This window comes from Trachemys scripta, chromosome 15, assembly GCF_013100865.1.
Source record: "Trachemys scripta elegans isolate TJP31775 chromosome 15, CAS_Tse_1.0, whole genome shotgun sequence".
Taxonomy (NCBI): domain Eukaryota; kingdom Metazoa; phylum Chordata; order Testudines; family Emydidae; genus Trachemys; species Trachemys scripta.
In genome coordinates this window covers 3,704,108-3,731,381 of record NC_048312.1, presented here as the reverse complement: position 1 = coordinate 3,731,381, position 27,274 = coordinate 3,704,108, and the positions used below count along the sequence as shown (strand labels likewise).

At 46.1% G+C, this 27,274-nt stretch overlaps 2 protein-coding genes and 1 long non-coding RNA gene across 4 annotated transcripts in view; 2 read left to right on the top strand and 1 right to left on the bottom strand.

Annotated features, from left to right (window-relative positions):
- MMAB (metabolism of cobalamin associated B) overlaps positions 1-95 on the bottom strand; it is a gene marked incomplete in the record, with an annotated part of 10,520 nt that extends 10,425 nt beyond the window's left edge. The window contains 1 exon segment of the mRNA XM_034790643.1: positions 1-95.
- MVK (mevalonate kinase) lies at positions 7-20,351 on the top strand. The gene is made up of 11 exons (XM_034790642.1): positions 7-18; positions 444-535; positions 669-816; positions 1,763-1,910; positions 2,885-3,040; positions 7,019-7,122; positions 8,619-8,664; positions 10,179-10,269; positions 11,581-11,697; positions 17,256-17,409; positions 17,825-20,351. Exons 2-11 carry the CDS (start codon positions 458-460, stop codon positions 17,974-17,976), a joined length of 1,194 nt encoding a protein of 397 aa, XP_034646533.1. The 5' UTR covers positions 7-18; positions 444-457; the 3' UTR covers positions 17,977-20,351.
- A 1,843-nt stretch (positions 20,352-22,194) lies between these two features.
- On the top strand, positions 22,195-25,701 carry LOC117887902. Of its 2 annotated transcripts, none has more exons than XR_004648227.1 (3): positions 22,195-22,955; positions 24,302-24,423; positions 24,895-25,701. It is a non-coding gene; the product is annotated as an uncharacterized LOC117887902 (long non-coding RNA). The 2 variants fall into 2 exon arrangements; XR_004648226.1 differs by lacking the exon at positions 22,195-22,955 and adding an exon at positions 23,164-23,642.
- Positions 25,702-27,274: the final 1,573 nt, after the last annotated feature.

Sequence of the window (27,274 nt, the reverse complement as noted above, 5' to 3'; positions counted from 1 at the left end):
GGTGGTTGCCAGACGCAGGTGCGGGGCAGGGGCGCGGGGCTAGTGCGGCCGGGGCCTCAGTCCCTGGTGGGTGTCGGGCTAGAGACCCAGGCCTCTCCCCTGCCTGAGGCCCCGCCCCCGCGGTGCTGCTGCTGGGGGGGCGTGCCTGGGGGAAAGGGGCGGGGGGGCTGACTGGGGTGGTAGGGGGGGCGGGGCGGGGGGGAGGGGGGTGGAAGGGGGGGGGGGTGGGGGGGGGGAGGGGTGTGAAAAGAGGGGGCGTGCCTGGGGGCTGACTGGGGCCTGTGGCATGGGGTGCTGGGCAGGTTAGGCTGAGCCCTGTCCGGGGGGTTGCTGGCTCCCTGGTACCAATGGCGATCAGGAGACTTGGGTAGTTGAGCTATCGGCCCAGCACGAGCCCTTCTGCTGTAGATCTTCAAACTCCTGTTGCCTTTTTTGCTTTGCAGGAGAAGCAGTGGAAATGTTGGCCAAGCCCCTGACGCTATCTGCACCAGGGAAAGCTATCCTCCATGGGGAGCATGCGGTCGTGCATGGCAAGGTAAAGTGCTCGGCTGCCGTTGATAGTCGGACAATGAGAGATGCTTAGTTTAGGGGCGACCACGAACCTTTTGCTCATTGTTGTGCACGGTTGCTCTGTCCCCTCACTCATGTCTAACTTTTTTTGTGTGCAGGCAGCTTTGGCTGTGGCCTTGAACCTGAGAACATTCCTTCAAATTAGACCCAGTAATAATGGAAAGGTTTTAATATGCTTACCTAATATTGGAACCAGTTTAAACTGGGAAACCGTCCAGCTCCGGACACTGCTAAGAGCGTTTTCAGGCAAGTGCTGTTAGAACAGTGGAAGTACATGTCAATATATTTTAAAATCCTGAAACCCCTGGCTTCATCCTGCCCTCTGATATGTGACATATCTCACCCCAACCAATTATTGCACTTTGCATGTGCTTGGCAACTATCTCGTGTGTTGATGGGTTTTGGTCGTGGATTTAACTGATTAGGCTTCCCTCTTTCCTCCCCGCCCCCCAAATCAGGCAGCTGGATTTACTATGTGCATTCACACTGCCAGAGCCAGTGCTTTAACTGATCCTCATGGTCCACAGGCAGCAAACGTGCTGGGTGTGCCACAAGCAATCTGAGTCAGTAGGAGCTTGTTCCCTCTTAACTACTATGATTCTAGCATGCACCATTTAAAAGGGGACCGAATAAAGTCTCTCTAGTGTTCGCATGTAGGTGCTTTATCAGCAAACCCCAACGGGCCCTCTAGTTCAGTGTCCTGTCTTCCAAAGTGTCCAGTACCAGTCACTTGTTGTAGAAAGCTGTAATCACCTGCCTCCACACCCACCTATACTGTAAGACTTGTATGTCTTGTACCACACCTAGCACAAATGAATGTGCTTGGCTCGAGATGAGTCAGAGAGAGTCCTTTCCTGATGTTTCATTTATGATGTTGCTGTGGGTGTCATGAAAGAAGCAAAAAGAACAGGAATACTTGTACCTTAGAGACTAACAAATTTATTTGAGCTTTTGTGGGATACTCTGAAACATGAAAGAAGCACTTCTTCAGTGTAGCTGGTGGTTTCTTCTTGACCCTCCCCCTTTTCCCCCCACTAGTAATCAGTTTGTGCGCTTAAGCATAGCGGCAGTCTTTATTCTATTTAGTGTTACTGGACATGCCATTCATGTAAATATCTCATTCTAATTTGGAACAATGTTTTTTTAAGCTTTCTTTGTAAATGTATAATCCCATCACTGATTGCTTTCCTAGATGGCTTGGATGAATCTAAATCCCCCAGTCCAGAACAAATGGATGCACTGAAAGAGTTTGCAGGAATCACTACTGGACTTTCAACCACTGAGAGCCTTGGTACCCTTGCATTTCTCTATCTGTACCTGTCTATTTCAGCTAAATATGGGTAAGAACATAGTCATCCTCAGAAATGAATGCAGTATCCTAGGTGTGCATGGTTCCTGTTAAATTTCTGTTCTGTAATTTCACAAGAAATTAGACCCCTAAAGGTAAAATAAAGGGGGGAAACTTTCCTTTGAGTTCTTAGGCACTTATCTTGTTAGTAACTATTAGGTGAAATAGCAAAATTGTGCTGAATGGGTGGGAAATCAGCAAGGATATGCCCAAAACATGGTTAGTCATAACTGAGAAATAGTGCTAATCTTCTAAACATGGTTAACATAGCAGTTGACATTGCTACAAACTACTAAAAGGGCTCTAGAAATGTGATCGGCTGTACATACTAATGATCTCGGCTGTAGCAAGAGAAACACAATCCTGAGCTCAGTTTTGGCAGTGAAGTAATCAAATATTGAAACATTGTACAGGTTTCTAGCTACATAGGACTGCACATCCCAGCCACTCTGAACATCTTGGTGTTAGTAGGAGTTGAGCTGTGATCAGCCTATTCTAAAACCATATGTCCTTACTGCTTTAGCTATTGGAAATTCTCCTTCGCTTTTAGCAGTAGGGAGCCTATTACACACAATTAAGCAGTTCCAGTTCTATCCAAGAGAGGGCAACAGTACAGACAGTAGTCAGCTTATTAAACCTACTGTTACTGATGTGGGATCCTAAAATGGTTTATTTTAAAAATATATTTACAAAAATCTCAAGGGTATATTTATAGTGCTATTTATGGTGTTCTATTAATAAATCACCCCCAGCACTGGCATAAAAACCAATGGAAATGAGAAATCCAATTTAGCTAGGCTTTCTTCTAGCACAATGGATTTGCAGAGCTGCTCAGCTGTGCTAGCTGAAAGTTCAGGAGGCCCATGTCTGTCATATACTTGTGCTGGTGGTGTGATCACAGCCATTTTAGTTTGCATCTGTTGCCTTTGATCTTGAGAATGTTCTTGGCATTTTAATGTGTTTCAGACAGATACCAAGCGTGGAGATAGTGGTGTGGTCTGAGCTGCCCACAGGAGCTGGGCTAGGCTCAAGTGCTGCCTATTCTGTTTGTTTGGCAGCTGCCCTGTTGACTGCCTGTGGAGCCATTGGCTGCCCATTGGAGGAGGAGAAGTCCGTAGTCAGGTAAATCATCTGAAAAGCCGGTGTGTAGAATTGGGGTAGCATAATGTTCCCTAAATCTCCAGTGAGACGCAAATGAATGTTGCTTGTTTCTTAACTTCATATTCCTGTCTCTCTGAGCAGATGGCTTGAAGTTAGTGACATTTTGTAAGGATACAAAATGTGATTCCAATACATTACCTGTTTAAAAACGTTCTGCTTTAGTGTCTGAAGCAATGATTTACAAGATTGTGCAGGTACACACAGCCAAGTAATGAGACCTCTCAGTCCCCTAGTATATTTTTCAGCAAACTTCTATCTGTTCATACAACATACTGTTCTACCAAAAATGCGTCTTCCAAACTATACTGGAAGTGGCATAAATACCTGCATTTCTTAATTGTAATTTGTAGTTTGGATGCAGTGTAATTTTCAGTTACAGTTTGAATGCAAAAGGGTAAGTGGAGCTTCGAGATGTCATCTTCACTTAACATTGCAAGAAAAAAATATAACAAGATACGTGAACTCATGTAAACTTAACACGCACTCCTATATATGGTCCTATCTCTATGGAATCCCCTTTATGGCCCTGTTCACCATCTTACACCTTCTCATCAAAACACACTTCTGCTGTGAGGTCTGTAAACTTGGATCTTCCCCTGAACTTGATTGAGCAGGTAAAGAATAAGACCGTGTAACTGTTAACCTCAGCAACTGCATGATCTCCCTTCTGTAGTCCTTGCCTTCCCAACCCATCAGTTCTCGTGAATGGTCTCGCCATCTGTCCTTGTCTACTTAGGACCCAATCCTGCAATTGCCAGTGCACAAACCTCCACTGAAGCCACTACATGGGCACAAGGGTGTGCCTGTGCCCATCCCCTGAGTTGCAGACAGTGGGACAAGGTGGTTATTTCTCCATAGAGTTCAGTGTACATATGGAGCTGGAGGAACAATAATGAACCTTTCTGATTTCTTTGGGAAGTTGTATCAGTTTGTCCTTTACCAGTTGTGTGAGTAACAAGAGGCATTTGTCAGCAGGGCCTGGTGTGGTATTGCCCAGTAAATTATGCTTCAATGCCAGTAGTCATACACCTTGGTGACACTTTTCTTCTTCCCTCTTTATCAGAGGGGGAGAATCCAGTTTAGAATTGGACAGAAGAGCCATCAATGGTTAAGAAAATAATCCTGCTTGAGGAATAGTCACAGCCCCCTAGCAGTTAAGGGACACCAGCCAAAAGTGTTTTGAGACCAGATGTTTGGCAGTGTCCTTGTCAGCTACAGTGACAAATGAAAAGTGGCCTTGAAGTGCAATATTCTAGAGAAGGAGAGGAAAACATCACTCCCGAAGAATACCCTGTGATGGGGCAGTGAGTAGAGATGAGTCAGGACTGGGGTAGTTTGTGCTTTAGCCACAGGTTACACCTGTTGTCTTCACCTTCCACAAAAATATAATTTCTACTCTTCTTTCTCTCTCCCCCTCCTCTTGTAAAGGTCTGAGATTCTAATCACCACTGCCAAACAGTACAGTCTGTTCACAGATGCATAATGCAAGGGCGAATATTAAAAGTTGCAAGTGAAGTAAGGAGCTGTGTGAGAAATGCAAGCTGGTCAGGCTCAGACACCTCCCAGTGAGATGAAGATCTCTGCATGAAGGGCAGACGCATGCTCTTTTGGAGAGCTGCATCCATTGACGTTAGGATGCAACACTTGATGCCACAGTCGTTGGAATTGATTTTTAGTATTTCCATTCTAGACCTTGATTTTTAGGCCTTAATATCTAACATTTCAACCTGTATTGGTCTCTCATACTGGGAACACAATGGGAGCCAATACAGGGTGTTTTTATTAATGACACACAGTATGCCAGTAACATGGCTCTTTATAAAGTGGTAATTGAGCAGAAAAAGGCTTAAATTGCATGTGCTGTGAGAATTGTGTTTAAATAAAAGGTATAAAGAGAATTTGGTGCTGGGTCAGAGAGTACTGGGATCAAGGGTATCAGTTTAGGCACTACTGCAATAAATAGTAGAGAATGGCCATTCACGAAAACCATCTCCCCCTTGCTCCATTAATGTACCTCTCCCATAATGCTATGGGAGAAAAGGTATGTCAGTGTCGTGTCCCGTCCCCGTCCCCCCCCCCCCCCCCCCCCCCCCCCCAAATCTGAGTTCTTGGCCTCTCTTCTAGTAACTGTGAACAGTGCTGACAACTGTGACAATTGCTTGTGTGATGTCGGCCCCTGTCTGTCAGGATCCACCAACTCATTTCGTACACACCAAACACTGATCTGACACTACTAATCTGGATCAGTACCAGCAATCTATAGGTGAAGGTTCTGTGTCTCATTATGAGCCCTCCAGCTCTCCTCACCCCAAGCCGCTGTATAAATACTTAACAGACACACACAATCCATACACAGTGCCACATGTGCTGAATGCTCTGCAAATTCCACAAACCCACCCTGTGCACTCAAAACAACTGCTCCAACAGACTAGCGCACATTGACACTGATCCTAATATCAGATGTCTCCGCATCAATTGTAGTCTGCGCAGTTCAAAGTTAGCTTTTGGTGCAGTGTGAATATGAATTTGACAGATTTTTAGAGTACAAGGCCCGAAATAGGAATTACATGATAGAGCAGAAGCATGAACACCGATTTTGTGTAGGCATCATACAGTCTTTAGTGTAACAATGAGAATAGTTGGTGAACCATATTGAAGCAAGGGACTGATACTGGGATCCTACCTTCTTCCTGGCAGTGTTTTCCTGTATCTCCCCACCTCTTGAGATCTCATTGGCAAACATCTCTTTATCCCTCTTATGCCTAAAGTCTCTTGATTTTTCTCACTGCTGTTTAATCCTGTGAAGCATTTTGAGATATTGATCATACAAACAACACTGTTCAAAAGAAATTGTAGTTTGCTGTAATACTGACCTGCTTTTAATACTCCCTTGCTGAAGGGCTGGCCTCTTTCTCTGCACGTTCTAGGTAACTCTAATCTTCACCAGTGTACGACTGCCATTTTCCTCTCCTCTCCAGCCTGTGTCTCACGTCATGTACAAATAGTAATACTATATGGATTACAATAGTGTGTTTAGGCCAGCACCCAATTGTACCTGGCACTATACAAACAGATAACTATGAGATGGTCTCTGCCAAGCAAAGTTTCTATTTAAGTTTAAGATGAGACAACAGGTGGATGCAGCAGGCAGACAGGGAAGCACAAGGTATAGTGCTTACTACTTCTCATTTCCCAAACCCTAACTCCTAGCGGGCTGTGATTGTTCCTCAGGTAGGATGATTTTCTTAACTATTGATGGCTCTTCTCTCTCAGCTGGATTCTCCCCCTCTGAGGAAGAGGGAAGAAGAAAAGTGGCACCAAGGTGTATGTCTGCTGGCAGTGAAGCATATCAGACATCTAATTACAGTATCAATGAGGAAGGGAAGTATTATCCCTATTCTTACTGATGGAGACACAGAAGCCAAGAGTCTGTCATGTTCAAGACCACAGAAGGAGTCTGACAGATCCAGGTGTTCCAGGCATCCAGCCCTTTGCTTGCACTACTAGACTCTTTCGGGTGGAGATTTAGCCAGACCCAGCTCTGACACACACCGCTCTGCTTGGAACCTTCCAGAATATTTCCTCACATGCAGCCTTCATGGTGCCAACACTCAGTAGCGGTTGCTGTGTTCCTACTGATTCCGTCTTTTGATTGTTAGAAGCCGATGCACTTAAGTGTGCGGCTTGGATACTAAGGTGTTAGGTGCCTTGGACAGCAGTGCTCCTTTTCTGCCAAGTGCTGATTTTACTAGTCTGAGCACTAATTCATCCTGTTAATTAGTGCGGGACGAGGATTCATTTCCCCTCCCCCGCAAGGTGTCCCCTTTGATATGCTGCACTTCAGTCTGCTCCTGTGATTCCTGCTGCTCTTTATGGCTAGTGGACTCCTTGGTTCCTGTGGCATGTTGCCCGCTTGTAAACTGTTTCCTTGCCTTTCAGGTGGCCTGAGGAGGAGTTGGATTTAATTAACAGATGGGCCTTTCGGGGAGAGCAGGTCATCCATGGCAAGCCTTCTGGTGTGGATAACTCTGTAGCGACTTGGGGTATGTATTTTTCAGTCTCAATCCATTCCTCTTTGGCTCTGAATACAGGTGCTGTCACTCTCAGAGTAGAAGAGGCCAGTACTCGGGCATTGGGAATGGTGGCTTTTTCAGTCCCCTTCATGCACTGCTGCATAGCTAGTGCAGGGAGATCGGATGGGATTTGCTTAGGATTTGCTCCTAAGAAGCCCTTCAGCAAAGAATCCAAAGGGCCTTGCAGACTGCAGTGAAACTTAAGTGGTCTTTCAGTGTGCATCTCAAATTGCTCACAGCCCTTTATGCAGGGAGTTTTGAATATATAAAAATGGGTCCAAAATCCATCCTGCAGACTGACTGTTTAACCCCAGTCTCTGTCCTCTTGGCACACACTGGATTAGAAAGGGAAGAGCACAAGTAAAGCCTCTTCCCTACACCATCTTCGTACCAAATCCTGTTCTATAGTTTTCCTCTGTGTCGTTGCCAGCCTGCTCTAGTAGAGACTCACTGCTTATTGATGGCAAAGAATGAAGGTAATGTTACTTCAGAATAAACCCCTCATACAGTAGCGCAATGTTAGTTATACTTTCGCCGCCTCAGGAGGGAGAGATTGTTGGACTGAATGGGGATGGAGGGAGGAAGGAACCAGAAACTCCCAAGTTCTGATTCTAGCTTTGACCTTGAAGTCATTCTGTCGTTCCGTGCCTCAGTTTCCCTATCTGTAAAATAGGAGTAATGCCTCACAGAGGTGTTGAGAGGCTTAATTCACTAATGTCTGACTTACTATATGAATCTCCCTCATTCACATTAATGCCTTGGAAGAGGAGCCCTCATGGAAATAACTGGAATTTACAAATTATGGCGCAAATAAATGTAAATTTAAAAAAAAAAAATCTCACTGCAGGATAATGCTTTGGAAAATGTACGTACTTGGTCGCCTGTACCTTAGTCTTAATTATTATGTGCAAGTGTGCTGTGATGCTTTGGGTGGGAGTGTTTTTTAACAATCTTTTAATAAGACTTCATCACAGCTACTTTATCAAAACCTTGGGAAGTGGAGAATGAAGTAGCAAGCTTGCTGACTGGTGGGGTTCTGTTGGGTTACTAACAGTTATTCTTCACAAATATTCTCTCACTGCGCTGAATCTGGTGTTTAATGTGTTTACATCTACCCCAGAAGTCTTCATTTGATTCTTACTTTGTTATTTTAGACCAATGAAGACTTGATTCTAACCTAACTCTCTCCATTTGAAAATCTCTTTATTTTCTGTGGCCCTCCAGTACAGGAAAGCAAAGGGTGAAGGCACCAAGTTACTCATATTTGGGCCAGATCTCCCACTGAAGTTAATGGAGATCTGCCTGTTCACACCATCTGAGGATCTGACCCATTGTTTTGCCTGTGCTTCTTGCAATTAACTTGTCATGCTGTAGGTTAGTTTCTATAGATGAAAGACCCTATATACTACTTAAACATTCTTTTCAGACATGTTGCATACTATGACTATGTATGTATTTTACTTTAGGTGGAGTGCTCCGATTTCAATCAGGAAAAATCACATCATTAAAGAGGTAATATTAAAATTATATATACACACACAGAACATATCTCTGTAGAGTTTATGGTCTAAAGGTGTGAGAGTAACAAAAGAATGCTGAACAGTGTGAGTAGGAATCTTGCAGCCAGAAGCCTCTAGTGGACCTATCAGGTAGCTTTAATATCTTGAAAACCAGTTTTGTTGTCTGGGGTTGGGAAAAAATGAGGTCAATGAAATGTTTGGTCATTGTCTGAAGTTAGATTACAAGGCAAAAGATCAATATTAATTTCATGGCCTTATAGGCAGCAGGATCAGGTCAGCTCCTGGCAGCAAATGACATTTAAAAAAACAAAACAGAACCACAATTTCTTGCTTATTGAATTTTAGAACCGTACAAAAACCAAGCTGCAATGTGAAGAGAAAACAAACCCTGGTTCAGAATGTGCTGTATACCTCCAACCAATGAACTATAATCCAATGCCATTAAAATCTTTCACAGTGCATGAAATTGCTCTGTTAGCAGTTAATGTCTCCGGCTGGCTGGTCTCACAAATGGTGTTTCAAAGGAAAGATATTTTAGCTGAAAAACATGGATCTCAGTAAGCAGGTTTGTCATATTTGTAGAACCAGCACAGTTGTATCAATATATGTGTAAGTGAGAGCACCGAGCCCCAACCCAGCAAAGTACTTGAACGCACACTTACTGAAGTTAACAGGACTTCTCATGGTTAAGTATGTTGTTAGATTATGGTCTTAAATAACCAGCCTGTTCTAGAGGGATGATAGTCCAGCAGCCAGACTGTCTACTGTGACCTGGGATCTTCTCGATGCAGTAGAAAGGGGAAGCTCTCATGTTATGGCTCCTTGATTCTCTGCTCGCCTTCATTCTGGACTAGGTTAGAGCAGTCTGTAGGTGAGATGGAGCTAAACAGGAGTCTAGAGCACTGTGGTGAAAACCTGGCAGCAGCTTCAGATACATTTTAAAAATGGAGGGTTTTACTGACTGTACTTTTTTTTTTTTTTTTTTTTTAATATTTAAATCTGTATAGTAGCCTTTGTATTTTTTGCGGGAAAGGGACAAATGGTGAGAAGCAAATTAACTTTGTTTCTGCTAAAATGATCAGCAATGAAATAGTTAACCATGTTGACAACAAAACGGACACCATTAGGCTTCAGAGCAGACAAATCAAAATGGCAGTTCATGCCTCTCAAATCTGTTGTTTCAGTCTGTGGCAAACACAGGAAGATGCCATGCATCAGTTTACGCTAGCCTCATATTTTCAAGTTTATTTTCATGATCACAAGAGGTAGGCACTTCATTTTTAGAAAAGTGGAGATTGTAGAGCCTAATTATGTAACACAGTTTGTGGCTGTGGAATAGCGGAATACATGGGGCCCTGCCTGTACAAGCAGTTATTACATGCGTTAAGGTTGTTTGACCATGGCATGAACGGGGGAGTAAATTTGTTGATGGATGTGGAATAATCCTTGGACGTTGCCCAGTTATCAAGAGGAGAATGAATTTCAGAATCTTTGTTTTGTTTTCAGAGTGCCGACTCTAAGGATCTTATTGACCAACACAAAAGTCTCTCGGAGCACCAAGGTCCTTGTGGCAGGTGTCAAAGACAAGATTCTTAAGGTGCAGCATCTTTTTGGTAGATGACAGTGACGTGGAAGCATATCTATTAATTGGGCTAACCCAGGGGTTCTCAAACTGGGGGTCGTGAGGTTATTACATGGGGGGGGGTCACGAGCTGTCAGCCTCCACCCCAAACCCCACTTTGCCTCCAGTATTTCTAATGGTGTTTTAAATATATAAAAAAGTTTTTAATTTATGGGGGGGCGCACTCAGAGGCTTGCTATTTGAAAGGGGTCACCAGTGCAAAAGTTTGAGAACCACTGGGCTAACCCAATGGTAGCAAGGCAGTACATTGATTGCTAAGGGGTGGGGAGAGTTGACCTGCACTTAGAAGTAATCCCAGGATCCTTTCCAGGGGGTAGCAGGGTGTGCATTGCTGCATTTGCATGGATTTCCTGGAAGCTGTTTAGTGGTATTACTATGTTCCTCCTGGCATTACTGCTGCATGAGCAGGGGGAGGGGATGTAACTGGGGAGGAGAAAGGGCTCCCCCCACCCCCCCAAAAGATGGAGTAGGTCAAAATATCCTCACTAAGGTGATGTATTGGATCTGACACTGACTGTAGAGTTTCTATGTCACTCCAGCCAAGTCAGCTTAACAGCACCCTCCAGGAATCCTCTCTCTATCTGGCTTTCTATGCTCAGTGGCGTGGAGTCTCTGCTATTATGCAATTCTGATCAAAAGGATTTATTTCTCCTCATTCCCCATAATGAGCAAGTATTAATCCAAACTCTGTGCCAGGACTTCCCTTTTTTAGCTAAAATGAGGATCTGGCCATGACGCTTCCTGTTGTTGCAGTGACAAGCAACTTGGTGAACCCCAAGCATTCACAAACCATGTTTGGCTCCAAAGACTCAAGAGTCTCGTTAAAAATCATGAGATTTAAAAAAAAAACAAAAAAACTTTTTTTTTTTCCTTTTGTAATTTGCTTTCTGAATTTTAGAACCTTTAAGTTTTGTTTCCAGGCTTGTCTCTGCAGCCAGAGGGCTAGAAACTTCTTTTTGGTGAGAATCTGTTTTCATATTTAAAAAAAAAAAAAAATCCCTAACTCCAGGAGCTTGGGGCTTTAAGAAAAATGCCAAACATCTCAACAAAATCATACGAGTTTGCAACCCTGAAATACCAAACCTAACCCTGTTTCTCTCTCCATTTCCTCTGACACCTCAAATGTGACCAGCTTCTGCTTTGTGTCCCTTATTGCACATGAATTGTCCAGCCTCAGAGGGCTTGGTCCACCTCCAGCACAATAGCAGTGAAGCCACAGAACGCCACAGAGCTGTCTTCATGTCTCTCATTTTCTTCTTGTCACAGTTTCCTGCTATAATGAACCCAGTGCTTGCCTCGATAGATGCAATTTCTCAGGAGTGTGAAAATGTTCTGGAAGCAATGGCTGAGAGTCCATCACAGGAGTATTACCCTGTGCTAGAGGTAAGGGACACTCTCGCCTGTATTCTTAGACCCTGTTATAGTCGCACATCAAAACGTCATTTAAAGATCATTAAGGTTGGGAGAGATTTTGATAGCAGGAAATGTTCAGTTCAGAGTGAACCACAATTTATATGTGCTATCATTAATGCACTCACTGTGTCTGAAGTAGTTAAGGTACTGTTGCTACCTCCTGTATATAACACTTGTTTGCTTTTATTATTCTTTCAGAGCCATACATTTCATTTCCCTTAGTTGAAGGGACACTGAGTTAGTTCAGGATCAGAATGTCCCCTCCCTTAGAATGGTTTGTGATTTGATGGCCAGTAGCCCTTTGAATTGGAAGTAGCTCTTTATAAAACTACCATTCTTATTACTGACAAAGCCAATACAGAAGCACAAAACTCAGCAGCCGCTGTTTTTGATAGACTAGTTAGAAACCAGCCCCCGCTTTGTGCTTGTCCTGTCTCCAGGCTCAGGAGAGCAGATCGCAATTGTTGTGCCCAGAACTGTTTTGACATTGATGCATGAAGTGAATAAGATCTGTGTTCATTTTGGCTCCATTCAAAGCACGGGGAGGCTGTTGTGGAAACGACTCTTTCAAATTAAAGACCTTTTTCCCCACCCCACCTCCCCCGCGCGCAAATGTATGGGGCATTGTCCTCAATGTTCCGATTTATAATGAAGTAATTATCAGTTAGTGTTGGGAAAACTTAATTCACCGACTGCATCTGTTGGGACATGTTTCATTATGGCCAGGTGGATGAACCCACATCTGGTATGGGAGCGGGGGAGTCCCATGTGCTAAATGCTGAACGCTTAGGGTGCTCAGAAATAGAGGGGTTGATAGGACAGAATTCAAGCAACAAGGCCATAAATTGCAGTGACCTGCTTCATTGCAAGAACAGCTGGCTGATGCTTCCATTGCTAGAGGTGTTGATAGATAGCGAGGTGTCCTGTTCTCTCTCTCTCTCTCTCTTTCCCCCCCCCCCCCCCCAACACATCCACAAGTAACCGTGCTTTCCCCCTTGGTTACAATAAGGAGTCGCCTTCACTGGCGGGATTGCAGATTCTCTACCCAAGGTGAGTTCGCAATCAGCTTTCACCAGGAGAGATTTGAAAGGGTAGCTTTTGTTTCCCTCCCCCTTATTTGTGTTGTCTCTTGCTGTATCCGGTTGTGAAGGCTGGAGCCTCCGGCGGAACAATGGGCAATCTGTGTCTCTTGCTGCCGTGGATGGAACCGTGGTGAACAGGTGGAGATGAGTGCACGTAACCATCATGTCTGGGGAAGATAAAGAGAAGGATATGGGGATATCGCAAGGCCAGATAGAGATGGTGTCAGGAAGTGAGCCTGGCGGATGGCTGAGGAACAACAAAGGCAGTGACAGTTGTGACAGGCTCAAAGTCTGGGCCAGAAAGAGCACTGAGGGTCCTGGAGAATGAGTGGAAGCCTTGTGCTAAAGCACAGGACTGGCATTCAGGACTCCTGGGTTCTCTGCCACACGAATCCTGTTTTAATTTGAGCAGGTCACTTAAGCTTTCCATCTCAACATCAGTTCTCCAGTCTATATAAAATGGGGCTAAGACACCCTCTCCTGCAGAGGTGCTTGGAGACTTCCATTGTTAGTGGCTGTAAACTCTGAGGTCCAGGGAGAGAAACGTCTATCTTGATGCAAAGTTATGCCATACTGTTCTCATGCAGTCAAAATGACAGGGTTTGCACAGTGCTTATTCAGAGCATAATGGTTGGAATTTTCTCCCTCGCATGTTCATGCCGAGGCTCTCCTGTGCTACGTTACCACTCTCCATTCAGAGCCACTTATAGTGCGGTATAGTCTCGTAGAGTACATTCCTTAGGAAAGAGAGATCTTCTGAGAGAGCTGTGTGCTGTCAAACCTGCAAATGGCTTTAGTGGGTGTCCTATGTGAGAGGAGTTTGGTAGGTCTCAGTCCAGTTCCCAATGGCCTGTATCAAAATTAGGATTTTGCTTATACCACTGCACCAAGATGGTAGAATGATTTTGTATGAAAGCTGTGTTCTGTGTAACGTAGTGGAGTGCTACCAGGAGACTGAGTCTGAACTCTAGGTTCTGTTCCTGGGCTTGCCACGGAGTTGCAGTGTGACCTGAGACAATTCACTTCACCTTGGTCCTTCATGAAAGAAGGGTTGTGAGGTTTAGCTTGAAGAGTGCTTTGAGATCCCCAAATGAAAGGTGCTAGAGAGGTCCTGTTTAAATTACAAGGGGGAGAAATGCTTCAGTAAGTTGGTTTCTGTTTGTCTTGTGTCTGAAGAGCCCACAGAGGCATAGTTGATGATATGCTGCATACCTACATATCTCTATTTTTGACTGATGCTGTAGCTGAAATGTGCAGTTCTGGATGTCTTTGTACTTGAGCCGTTGAACTAGTCTACTGTGTCATAAGCTGTCATCTGACTCCTGGCAGATCTTGGATTGGAATATGACAGGTGTCTTGGATCCGCGCCCTGCACTCAGGCATATAAAGAGGCCCCTGGATGGAGGTCTGTCCAATGCAGTGCACGGAGCTTGCAATGTGTACGTGCTAAACACTGCTGGCTAATCCAGCTTCCCTCACGTATCTAAAGTACGTTGCAAATTGTGTGTGTGTGTGTGTGGGGGGGGGGGTAATTTTGCATCATCCAATACCTGCATGGTGTTTACAGGAGACCCATGTAGGACTAGATAGGGAGCCACAGTGATTGACACCTTCCATGCTGTCCTGTAGCTCCTAGCTCTGTGCAGTCAAAGCATCGTCCAAAGGCATGCCACTGACTGCAGCATGTGCTCATCAAAAGTCAGGTGGAGGCACTGGAGAAGCTCGTCGTGGCACTGTGTGAAGACTGGCCCTGGTATGGAAAAGAGCAAATATCTCAACTAACATAGTGTACTTGGCCTGCTGGCTTTCAACTGGCTCCCTATTTAACATCACCTGTGGCTGCCAGCTACTCTCCTCTGCTACGTTATGTCACTGTATCATGGTCCCATTCTGTGTAAAACCTTAAGGCTTCAGGATTTTGTGGCTAGCAAATTCTTACTTCCAACACTACCTGTTCTGATGTGTTTGAGAGGAAGGACAATCTTGTGATTAAGGGAATTCTGGGTTCAGTTCCTGACTCTGCCACAGACACACCGTATGACCATGGGCAGGTCACTTAACCTCTCTGTTCCTTCGTTCCCCATCTGTAACATAGGAATGATGATCATTCCTCTCTCCCACCCTCATTTGTCTGTTTGTGTAGACTGTAGGCCTTCCGGGCAAGGTCTGTCTCTTCCTGTATGTGTGTTTTGTACAGCATCTAGTACAGTGGGGCCCGATCTTGGTGGGGGCTTCTGTGTAGTCGTAATACAAATCATTCCATTTGTGGAGGTCTCAAGTGGCAGATGGATCCAGTTCCGAGCCGGAATGGCTAGTGTGTCTGGCTAGAACCAGCAATGGGAAGTGATGGGTGGGTTGAGCTTCACTGAGGCTGGGAATGTTGATCTGGCTCAGGCTGGTCAGTTGCTGCCCATCGACCTGACCTGTTAATTATAATTGTGCCCATTCATGTACCCTTAATTAATATCCTGTGTGTGGGCTTCTGGTGCTGCTTTAAGAGATTTCTTCTCTCATCCACTCTTGTCTCATTACCCTGTTTTTCAGTGCTCTGCTGGTAATGATCTGTGCCTTGTATACGGCAGCATTTCAGCCAGCTGCTCCTTTCCAATTAACTCCTTTAATTCTGAGCTTCCATTTTCTTAAACAAAAAAACCCTCCTCGCTTTATTCTTATAATCTTTAAATTTCTGTGTGCGCGTGTTTAGTTCTGTGCTAGCTGCCAGTTCAGCCCTGTGTTGTAATGTTCCGTGTCTACAAGGCGGGTGCATTGTGAGCAGTGCAGGCTTCCCCCATCAACGCTCTCCAGCCAGTGTGCCTAGCTAATCTGTGGGACTGCTCCTCTCCGGGGGAAATGGAGTCGTTCAGTCCTTGGCCTCTGAAGCTGCCATTCATGCTTGGTTTTGTGGTATTGGATACCTGTGCGCTGGGACTGGACTTAGTCTCTCCAACTCGTGTATTAAAGGACGCTGAACAGTTATTTGATTGTGATGACTTTGAACCCAGATTGCCAGGGGCTGTATTTGAATTGCTCACTAGAGGTGAAAGGGTCTGTATCCTGTTATCAATCTCCTGGGCCCTTCATGCCTCCCTGCCACAAGCAACTAACTGTAGTAACAGCAGGATTTGGACATGAGTAGTCCTGTAGCTATTGCAGTATCCTGGCCCGCTGGAGACCTGCATGAGAGTAGCCTCAGGGTTCTGGCTGCTTGCATTAGCTGGGCTTGTGAATGCGGTAGAAATCATCTCTGCTTGGGAAAAAGGCTTTGTACTTCCATAGCCACAGATGGTCCCAGAATGGAGGACTGCAGGAAACGTTTAAGAGCCTGACTTGGGTTGGCCAACAAATACCTAGAGTACCTGCCTCATGCTGGAGGAAGGCCCCTGGGTCTGGGTCCTGGATCTCTGCCTTGCAGTGGGGAGAGAAGTGCTGTATGATACAAACAAGGGAGATTTTAATGTTGCTTATCACTGCCTTGGCGGTTCCACTTTCCATCACTGGAGCTGGATGGATTGCAGAATTGGCCAGGAATGGGAGCGATCCCAGCACGATTCCTATCCCACAGCTAGGGAAGGATTTCTACGGTGTCCTGTTCGGTGCATGCGTAGCAGGAGAGAGAGGAAGCAGGCAAAGACTACCGAGGGCTGGAGTTCACAGGGCCTGCAGTGAATGGCAGCTGGCATCTCTCTCTCTCTATAATGTCTTAAAATGAACTGATATCCGTGTCCGTTCAGTAGTCACAGGCTCGACTAGAAGCCCGAGGCGGCTGGTGGACTCGGTCTCACTGTTCAGCATTTGCTTGTTCCCGAGCAGCGCTCCGCTGCCCAGCTTCCTGTCGCAGTAAGATGTGGCAGCCCGTCAGTGACTTCCTAACGGGTAGCTGAGCCACAGTACAGCTCTGCTTGCAGGCGCCTTGGAATAGCGCCCTCGATCACAGGAGAAGAGACCTGTTCTGGAGGATTGAGATCCAGAGCTGTTCTTGGGGGGACAGCGAATCAGGGCGACTGCTCCGGTCCCTGCACTTTGGAGGGCCCCTTGGGCTGGTGCGATTGCCCGGCACCACATGGGCGGTGCGTGAACTGCTGGCTGGGGGAGGCTAGCCCCCAGCCCCACCCCTTCCACCCAAGGGGGAGAGTGTGCCGGGAGGGAGAGTGCACGGCACCGCCACTGCAGCCTCCCCTGCCCCAGGAAGGCGGGCCGTGTGGCTCCAGCCCCCTGGAGACCTGCGCTGCTGCTGAAGCGGGGCCCTAGGGGGGTGGAGTGTGGGTGGGGCCACACCTGGCTGTTTGGGGAGGCACTGCCTCCCCTACCTGCCCCCCCAGTGTGGCTGATCCCAGAAGTGACAGATTCATCACTTCCGCCCCAGGTGCCGCACCCCCCCCACCCAACCCCACCCCCGGGGCCGGACCTGTGATCCATGTGGTTTTGTTGTCTTTGCTTTGTTTTAAGGAGCTCTTTGATATAAACCAGCATCACTTAAACGTGATTGGAGTTGGCCATTCCTCACTGGACAACGTGTGCCGAGTGACCGCCACACATGGGCTGCACAGTAAGCTGACGGGCGCTGGAGGAGGTGGCTGTGCAATCACTTTGCTAAGACCAGGTCAGAAATCCTTAATTTACTACTAATCATTTAACTCGGTTTTCCTTTTATGTTGCCCTAGAGACCTACAGGGGCACTGTTCTAATTAAAAATAAATAAATAAATAAATAAAAAGCCTCGTCAGCACCTAAATTGTTTAAACCGATTAAAAAAAATTTAAAACCTAATTTTGTTCTTTGCTATTCATAGAACTGTTTTACATTTCTCCAGCTGAGCTTATGGAATTGGTTGAGTCATTTTCACTTTACTGAGACTGGTGGGAGCTCTGCTTAGGTGGCTGGCAGAGCGGGGCCGTAACTATCACTGTTCAGTGGCGATACCATTTAGTCCATATTAAACATGCAGTAAGGCATTTCCATCTCCCAGCGGTGACCAAGCTTAACTTAACTGGCTGGTGTAACTTCCTTCTTGGCAGACACACCCCCATTGATGGTGGAAGCAGCCAGACAAGATCTCAGTGCCTGTGGATTTGAATGCTGGGAGACCAGTATTGGGGCACCTGGAATATGTCTTCATTCGCTGTCATCTTTGAAAGCAGAAGTTCTGCAAGTCTTTAATTCAGTTTAAGATGACATGGACTCTGACTGTACCCTGCCTTCCTGCCCCTGCAAGTTCAGAGCTTCTTAACTCTTCACAGGAATGGCCACCCGTGGTGCCGAACGCACTTCAGAGTTCAGCTTACGTTGCCAGTCTGAAATATTTTGCCCCCTTTTCCATGGCTGTGGAAGTGTTGTCGTGAACTGAGACACTGACCCGAGTTCAGACCTGGTGTAACTAACGGGGCAGCTCCACTGAAGACAGTGGAATTATTGCTCTCACTTATCCCAGCTGTGAGTATGGCCCTGTGTCTCAACCTTGAAGCTGTGTCTTGAATTTACTAATAGTAAATTCTACAATGTTAATAGTGGGCACAAGAGGGAAGGGTGTGTTAACCCTGGTGTCCTGGCCAAATTCCGGCTTGAGTAATTACATTTTGCCTCCCTTCGATGCATAGTAGGGTATCCCCTTCGCTTCGCCTTCACCTGCCTCTCGAGACCAGTGTGAGGCTGGAGTAGTTAATGTGCACAGAGTACCGTGAGAGTTTCTGGTGAAAGGCACCACAGAACGCAAAGAAATATTGCTCCTGTATTTCTACTAATGCTGTTAGAGGCACTGCTGAGATTTAAAAAAAAAAAAAAAAAGTGCTCACCTGTGTCAGTAATTGAATCTCCGATAATTAAAGCTGAAGAAAGTGAAATTCTAATATACTTTGCCCCATTTTTTTAGTTTCCTTTAGCATATCCCTTCTCTGTCTAGGCTGTTATGTTAGCCTCCATAGCCAATTGTCTGAGCAGGCTTGCTGCTTGTAGTCTCATGGTCTGGTTCTCACGCTAATAACACCACAAAATCTGCAGGAAGATGTTTAAAGCCAAAGGCACTTTTCCTTTATTTTAATCTCATTTCAGTATTTCTATTAATAGTAGATTTGTTAGAATCCCTGGGTTTTTGTTTTTTAAACAGTCTAATCTTTGGTCACAAATGCAGGATGTTAAGGACACATTCCTTCTACATTCCCAGGCAAAGGTTACGTCAATGGATTAATGCCACTCATCGGAGTGGGTTGCCAGAGGAGCTTGACCCATAAAGTAAATCAATTTCCAAAAATATCTTCGCAGTTTCTTAATTGATGCTACCTCTAGTCAAGTGACCTACTTCTCCAGTGCAGAGTTAGTATCTCTTCCATTACTTGTTTGGTTAGCCTCCAGTTTTGGAATGGGCTGTTGTCCTTCACCCCTCAACTTCCATACCAGACACTTCTGTTATGTAGATGGTGTCTTAATCAACAAATTGACACTTGAATGTGTTAAATGTAGATTGCAGCCTGCATACTAGAATTAGCACCATGCTTTGCTTTTCCTCCTCCCATTGCTTCTATATTGAGCCCTGGCTAGATAAGGGCCGTGTGGATGCCACTCACAATTGTAGTTCAGCACTGACAATTGGAAAAAGCTCCTTTTCCCTTAACACCCTGGTTAAGCATTCCCAGCAGCCCGTCTGTGTGGGTAGGGCAAATAGTCTGTTGCTTTCAACCGTTTTAGCAGGATGGGTTAAAGAGCTGCCCATGGCTGTGGGGAGGGACGGGTGGGACTTCACAAATTGTTCTGCAGTGCAAAAGGTGCTGCATTTAGCATCTCCTCCTGTGGGTTTTCTTGCTTTTTCAAGGGTTCCAGATGCTGTTTCACAAAACAATCTGTTCCTTCAATGTAGTGTGATCTGGATGGACCCCTAACTTGTTTTAGGGCCTCTCTACATGGGGAAACATACCAGCAAAATATTCCAGATACGCTTCCACATGGGGAGCCATAATGGTATAACCACAGTGGCATAATTATACAGATGGAGACTAATAAACGTCCCCATGTAGACAAGTCCTTAGACTTCTGGGATACCTTTTTGTGTGTATCAGCATTGCTGAATGTCCTAATATGTAATCAAACATATCTCTACCCCAAGAAAATCTCTGTTCTCCTGGAACCGGGGTATGTGACCTGTCCTCCTGTTAGTTGGCACAATGACATTGTTCACTTTTTGGTAATTTTGACACTTAACATCGATGTTTAGGGTTTTTAAAGCATTTTCTAGACTTACTTTTTTTAAAAATTTTATTTTCACAGTTGCAGGGGGCCAGGTAATTATTTGGTTATAATAGACGGTGAGATTCAAAAAGTTAAAGCTGTGTATAACTGTTAAAACACAAATTGTCAACATCATGTGTTAAAATATACAAAGTAAATATCCTTAAATTAAACTCAAAAGTTCTCAAGTAGCACTTTTCTTTCTTTGCCATCTGTAAATTTTGATAATTATCAATGGAAAGGTTTGTCAATTTGTGTGTATACAGTGAAACTGACATTTATTTAAACTGGTGTTTATTGACTTTTACCAATAAAATCTAATCTTTCCAAGTGTACCTATGTTGCCTCTTCTGTGCTCATGGAGGTATCTTGCATCTAGGCAGAGATGATTTGATCATATTTCTTTTCAAGTGTTTAAAAAAAAAAAATCTTGAATTCAGTTCCTTTCCACCATCACCTCCCTCCCCTTGCGCCGGTGCACACCCCCATAACTGTCTTTGCATTAAAATTTGTCTTGCTGACATAGCACGGGCCTTTGGCAGCTAATCCAGGGCTTGAGAGGCAGAGGGCAGTTGTCTGCTTCCTCCTAATTCTTACTCTTCTGTGAGTCTTCCTTCCACCCTCCCCCAGTGTGTGTGTGTGTGTGTTCCGATTTTTTCTTTTCTTTTATGTGACTTGAGTGCTGGAGCCTATGGTCATCTCTCCAGCCACTGAGCAGTCACAGCGCCAGCGGCCCATGCTGCGCCTGGAGAGGCTCACCTCTTGGTACGAGCCCATCTTTGCTTCCCATGCCCAATCCCTGAGTGCCAGTTGATGGGATTGTCTTCGATGCAATTATCTGAGCTGAGACCATGAAACTCATGACTCATATTAAACACCAAAGAGTCATCAGATGGTAACCTTCGATCACTAGTAAATATTCAAAGCAGCAGCCTTGATACAGAAGCCTCTAATTCCTGTTACTATTCTTCTCAACCATTCAGTTCTCCTCTCCTTTTCCTCACTAAATAAATGTGAGCAGTGAGTGCGATGCCTCCATTTCATCCTCTGGCTCTGTTACCCTAGCACAACAACTCGAACTGTGGACTCAGTCCCGGACAAAACAGAGCCCTCCTGCTTGGGAGAAATCCATCTGACCTGTGGCATCTCAGTCAGCAAACTTTCGGCCCGTCTTTAACTGGGCTTGTGTTGCATCTGATTTAGGGTGACCAGATGTCCCGATTTTTCTAGGAACAGTCCCGATTTTTGGGTCTTTTTCTTATATAGCCTCCTATTACCCCCCCACTTCCTGTCCCGATTTTTCACACTTGCTGTCTGGTCACCCTAATCTGATTGTCAGTTGGTGAGATTAAGATGTTCAAGTGACAAAGGACCTGATTGGCTACAGTCATGAGGCGTAAGTGACTTGAACTGTGCTTGTATGTCAGTAGAGTGCAGGTTTGCGCTACAGCAGAGGTCGGCAACCTTTCAGAAGTGGTGGGCCGAATCTTCATTTATTCATTCTAATTTAAGGTTCCGCGTGCCAGTCATACATTTTAACATTTTTAGAATGTCTCTTTCTATAAATCTATAATCTATAACTAAACTATTGTATGTAAAGTAAATAAGGTTTTTAAAATGTTTAAGATGCTTCATTTAAAATTAAATTAAATTAAAATGCAGAGCCCCCCTGGACCAGTGGCCAGGACCTGGGCAGTGTGAGTTCCACTGAAAATCAGCCTGCGTGCCGCCTTCGGCACCCGTGCCTACCCCTGTACTACAGTATTAGCATTTGCAAGGGCAAATATCTCACCCAGGAGCCCCATCCTCCTCCCTGAGAGCGGCTGCTGCTTGTTTGTGTGGGGTAGCGATGGAAACCATCACCTAAGGTGGCCAAATGGGGAACTGTCTTCTAAATTGATGGATTTTGATCCAGTATCCGGCTCTTTGGTCCCTTCTCTTTAGGGAAAGGAAAATGGTCCCTGGAATGACGGAAGAATTTCTAGAATTTATTTGTATTACCACAGTGCCTAGGAGCTGATCGCTTACTACAGAATTGTCCATTCTGACAATGGCTGCTGTGCGCTCAGCCTTCAAGAGGGGAGCAGACAGCCCCTCAATGTTTTTAAAAGGGTTGTGCCCTTTACAGCCATCAATTGCTTCAATGCTTTTCTGTTGCTGACCACAAGGGGGCAGCGGAGACCCACTCTTCTGAAATACCAGGAGCCTGTATTCCAAGGCCGGGCCCTTGGATAGTGGTTGGGAGGCACCTTTGGCATAGAAGATATCGGGGTCTTGCTCTGCAGTACAGCTTCTCCAGGACTGGCGCTGGCGTCCAGCTCTGATAGGTCCACTTAGAAACGGTTAACAAAGAGATCAAATTTGCTTATGCCTCTCGGCCTGTTTGATTTGACGGGCAAATCTTGCCCGGAAGCAGGGCAGCGAGTTATCTGTGCCAACAGCGGGGCCATAATTGCATAAGTCGGCAGCTGGAGCCAGTCCCAATTTATTAGACGTAAGCATGGATTTTACAACCGTCCACAAGGGCTGTCTTATTTATCTTCCTCTTCCCTCCCCCCCACCCCCTTGGTTAATCAACAGGAACCCACAACAAATAGCGTGATTGACATCCGAGGTGGTTTTCTGCTTACTTTTCACCAATGTTCTGCCCAAAGAGGGGGGATAAATAACCTTTTCAATTGCAGTTACATTTACACTGGGTCTCACCCAATTAATTAATTACACACCCTACTAATTACAGAGAGGAGTAAACTGAGGCGGGGAGAGGATAAAGTGAATGGTGCTGACTCTGATTAGCAAGAGCCAGGCATAAAACCCAAAAGTCCTGCTCCCCCCCACAGCCACAAGCCAGCGCTGCATCCATGGATCTCCGTCGTACTCACCTGTTTAAACGTTCCTGCTGCCGTTGGCTCACTCCTGTAAAACCGACAGGTAAGAGGTTCAGAATGAGGCAGCATTTGAACAGCTGTCCCTGCAGTTTAACACTCGGAGCATTTGAAGCGCAAATTACATTTTGAGTGTGTGTTTCTCCCCCCCCCCCCGCCTTACCTTGCAGCTAGTATCCCCAGCAAAAGTGCTACCCCTTCCTCTATTTCTTCCCCCCCCCCCCGACTTTTTTCTTTTTATAGGCTCATTTTACAGATGTGTAATGGAGCAACGATTTCTGCTGAAGGATTAGCCTGGTAATTTGGCTAATTTTTCTTCAGCTTCATTTTTCACATTAGGAGCTTTGCAAAAAGACTAACGATCCCAGCTTGGCCTCTTAATAGCCAGAGCAGGGAGGAGAGGTTGGAGTCTAAACTCCATCCTGTTGCAGAGGAAAAGAACATGTAACAATTTTTCAAATCGCTTCTTGCTTGGGTAGCTTTTGGCTTGGCTGTTGGTTCTGAGTCTGTCTGGGGGCGCACGGCGGTCTGGTGACTAGAAGGCTGGGTTGTGAGATCTGGGTTCTAATCCTACTACTGCTGCTGGACTTGCTGTGTGACTCTTCACCTTCCTGTTTCTTCTCCTTGCTGCTGTTCTTATCTGTGTAGGATCTTCAGGGCAAGTACTCTGTCTGTAGAGTGCCTACCACCCTGGGGCTGGATCTTGGTTGGGAGCTGCAGGTGCTAATGTACTGTAAGTTCTTACTAGCAAAATGCTCTAGCAAAAAGGGCTGAGACTCCTAAAGAAAGGTTGCATCCAAACTCTGCAGGGATTTCGTTAATATAACTATACCAAGGGTTTTTTCCCCTCTAAGTGGATCAAATGTGTTGAGACGTAGCTGTATTTCCTGATGAGGGCTGTGCGTATAATCTACTTTTATTGTTTTAGCCAAAAGGATGCTTTTCAATCTAATATCAGCATAAAATGAGACACTTTGTCAAACCTTTCTTTAAAAAAAAAAAAAGTCCCCACTTGCTTAAGGAAACTTCTTTGATGTTTAATGCTCTGTCTTGCTGATGGGAGGGACCCAGAGCTCATGGAGTGATGCCATGCAGCTGTGGGAGGGGAGTGAGTGGGCAAAGACAGCCGAAATGCATCATAAATCCTCAGGGAGGGGGAACTCTTCTTTTAAGTGACTGCAGAGACTTTGAATCTCAGACTCTCTCTCTTGTAAATCATTGTTCACTATCGTTCTGCCTGCAGGGAAAATGTTATGAAATGTCTGGTAGATCGAGCTGGCTGGCCAGAAACCTTAAGGGATGACCTTGTAGCTAAAGGCATGCATGGAATAAAATACCTGCCTTCTGTTCTCGCTCCTAACAAATCTGCTGTCTATCTGTCTTGACTTTCAGTTGGGTAGAGAACCTTTTACAGCTTCAAGAGCAAGTACTGCTGCTGTGAGAGGGGCTTCGATTCGACCCCGGGGCGTATTCCTTAGAACTTCACGGAGTAGATTTTCACAAACTCGACTACGGTGAGAAAGCTGTGTCAGTCCCTACTTACAGAAATGGGGAAACTGAGGCGCAGAGCTAAAGGCCCTGATCTGAAGCCCACTGCACCTAATGGAAGGATTCCCGCTGGCTGCAATGGGCTAAGTGATTTGGGCAGGGACTCAGGGGCAGAGCTGGGACAAGAGCCTGGGTCTTCTGCCACCAAAGCGCGTGCCCTGTATCTGGATTGCTGCCTTGTGCATGCTGTCTGCCAGTGCAGTGCAGTTGCGGGCAGGGGTTAAAGACGGGCTCATTTCTTTTCAAGAGAATATTCTCTTACTTGCCTGCTGTGACCAGCCTCCACATCCCGTTCACAGGAAGGGTCAGACAAAGTTCCAGAGGGATCTCAGGCTCCAGGCCATACAGAGGCATGGGCTGGGGGCCGGGCAGGAATGCTTCCCTAGTTGTGCGGGATGCCGGACTCTGTTCCACGCTTACTCTCCTCTCCTCTGCAGGATCAGCGCGAGGTTACTCTCCGGGGGGGGGGGGCGTTTCCCTTGCTCCATAATCACCAAGCTGCTGGTCCTGGCGGGGAGCTCTTTCAAGGTGCGGGGCGGCTGATACCTGACAAGGAGTTGAAGATTTCATGTTGGTCTGAGAAGAAAGTGCCAGCTGGATCTCGCGGGCGTCTCTCGCTGGCGTTCCCAGTTTGCCTTCCTCAATGTAAGGCGGTGCCTCTTCCCAGGCCGGTCTTGCACCTCTAACCCTGCTAGGAATTTAATTAGCGCTTGGCTCCCCTGTGTAAACGGCAGTGGTGTGGTTTGTGCGGGCGCTTTCCTCCCCCTGCAAGGCACAGATGGTGTATTTTTTTATCAGTGTCAGCAGCGGCTTCTTTCTGCTCTGATGAATAGATTCTAAAGAGGCAGTGACATTATTTGAGATAACAGCGAGAACAGCAAAAGGGTCAGTGATAGAGAGAAAATGTCAGAGCGCATAGATGAAAGGCAGGGGGTGGGGAGAGCAGGACTCGGGTGGGGGGAGAAACCCTGCAGTCATTGTCTGGCTGGTGCATGCACCAGGACGGGGAGCCCTTGAGAGAACAAACTTCCCCTGAACCAGTTTGAAATTCTAAAGGGGGGGCTGGGTGCCCCTCTCGCCCCAGCAGCCAATTCCTTCTTTTCAATTCGATTCAATTAGTCCTCTCACTTCGGAGCACGTCTCCGCTGATGGCCAGTGCAGTGCTGTTTGTATTGCACACGCTCTGCTTTGCAGCCGAGAGGCTGCAGGGAGGTGGCAGAAGATTATTTGTGTTTCTTCCCCTCCTTTCTCCTGCGCCTGGCTCCACAGGGCTTCTGCCTCCCCTCGCTCTTTTCCCTGGGTGGTACGAACCGGCCCCAGGATGGCCCACGCCTGGGCCAGCTGCAGGCTCTGCAGGCATTGGAGCTCTCTCCCCTGGGGTCAGTGCCATTCCAGGCTGGCAGTAATGCCCGCAGCCCCTAGGCTTCCTGCAGGTCCCAGTGCCCTTAGGCAAGCTGGGAGGAGTGAGCAGCCAGGGAATTTCCCCTGCACTGGCTGCTACTGACCATGCTCCTGTCTCTAGCACTAGCCAACGATGGTGGACGTAAGTGGACTCTCATGGGGCCTGATCCAAAAGTCTGACCTCCCCACTCTCAAAAATGATTCCGTGAAACCCACGTTTTTATGTAATCCGGCATCACGGGATCAGTGTGCTGTGGAGCAGAAGGGGCCTCGCTCAGTCCCCCTGGTGTTTCAGCTGGTTGCAGTCGTCGTCACTTCCTGTCCTAAACTGGGCCGTGCCTGCCACCTTCTGTCCCCTAGGCAGCTATTCCTAGGGTTGGTTAGTGCAGTCAGCAATGGGCAGTTGTGGAATTGCCATCCATGGAGATTTTTAAGAACAGGTTGGACAAACCCCTGTCAGGAAGCAGCTGGTTTACTTGGCCCTGTCTCAGCCTGGGGCGGGTGGACTGGAAGACCTGTAGAGGTCAGCCCAGCATTTCTAGGATTTCTGTAGCAGGGGTCGGCAACCTTTCAGAAGTGGTGTGCCGAGGCTTCATTGATTCACTCTGATTTAAGGTTTTGCGTGCCAGGAATACATTTTAACGTTTTTAGACGGTCTCTTTCTATAAGTCTATAATATATAACTAAACTATTGTATGTAAAGTAAATAAGGTTTTTAAAATGTTTAAGACCCTTCATTTAAAATTAAATTAAAATGCAGAGCCCCCCGGACCAGTGGCCAGGACCCAGGCAGTGTGAGTGCCACTGAAAATCAGCTCGCGTGCCGCCTTTGGCACGCATGCCATAGGTTGCCTACCCCTGCTCTGTAGGGTCCACCTCCATAGTAAATACTAAACTTCTCTAGCTCTAATTTCTGTTCAGTCATGTAGTGCTGGGGCAGGACTGTGCCATCGGCTCTGCTCTCCAGGGGGATACGGGACAAAGTGTTAGCAGATACATCACTCCGGTCTTTGCAGGGGCCTATGCAGACACATAGGTAGGCTTGGCAGAATTTTGATGGATAATATTGATGTTTATTTTTAAGGAGGTTTTTTAAAGTTTATTTAATTTTTGCAGCATTGGGAAATGAATTGGGCGGGGGGCAAACAGTAATTGTCTAATGACAGTAGCTGCTTAGATTCAAAAAGTGAAAGCCTTATAACCGTTAAGACACACATTGTCTGTTTTGACACACGATGTCGACAAAGTAAATCGCCTCAACTCAAACACTGGTTTGTTCTCAAGCAGCATTTTTCGCCCTTTGTCGTCTGGGGATATTTTTTGGCTGTCTGGGGTGAAATAGACATTTACCAACATAAATCTGATCCATCCATGCCTACATATCTGAGAAAAAGTCCCTGCCCTGGGAGTCATAGG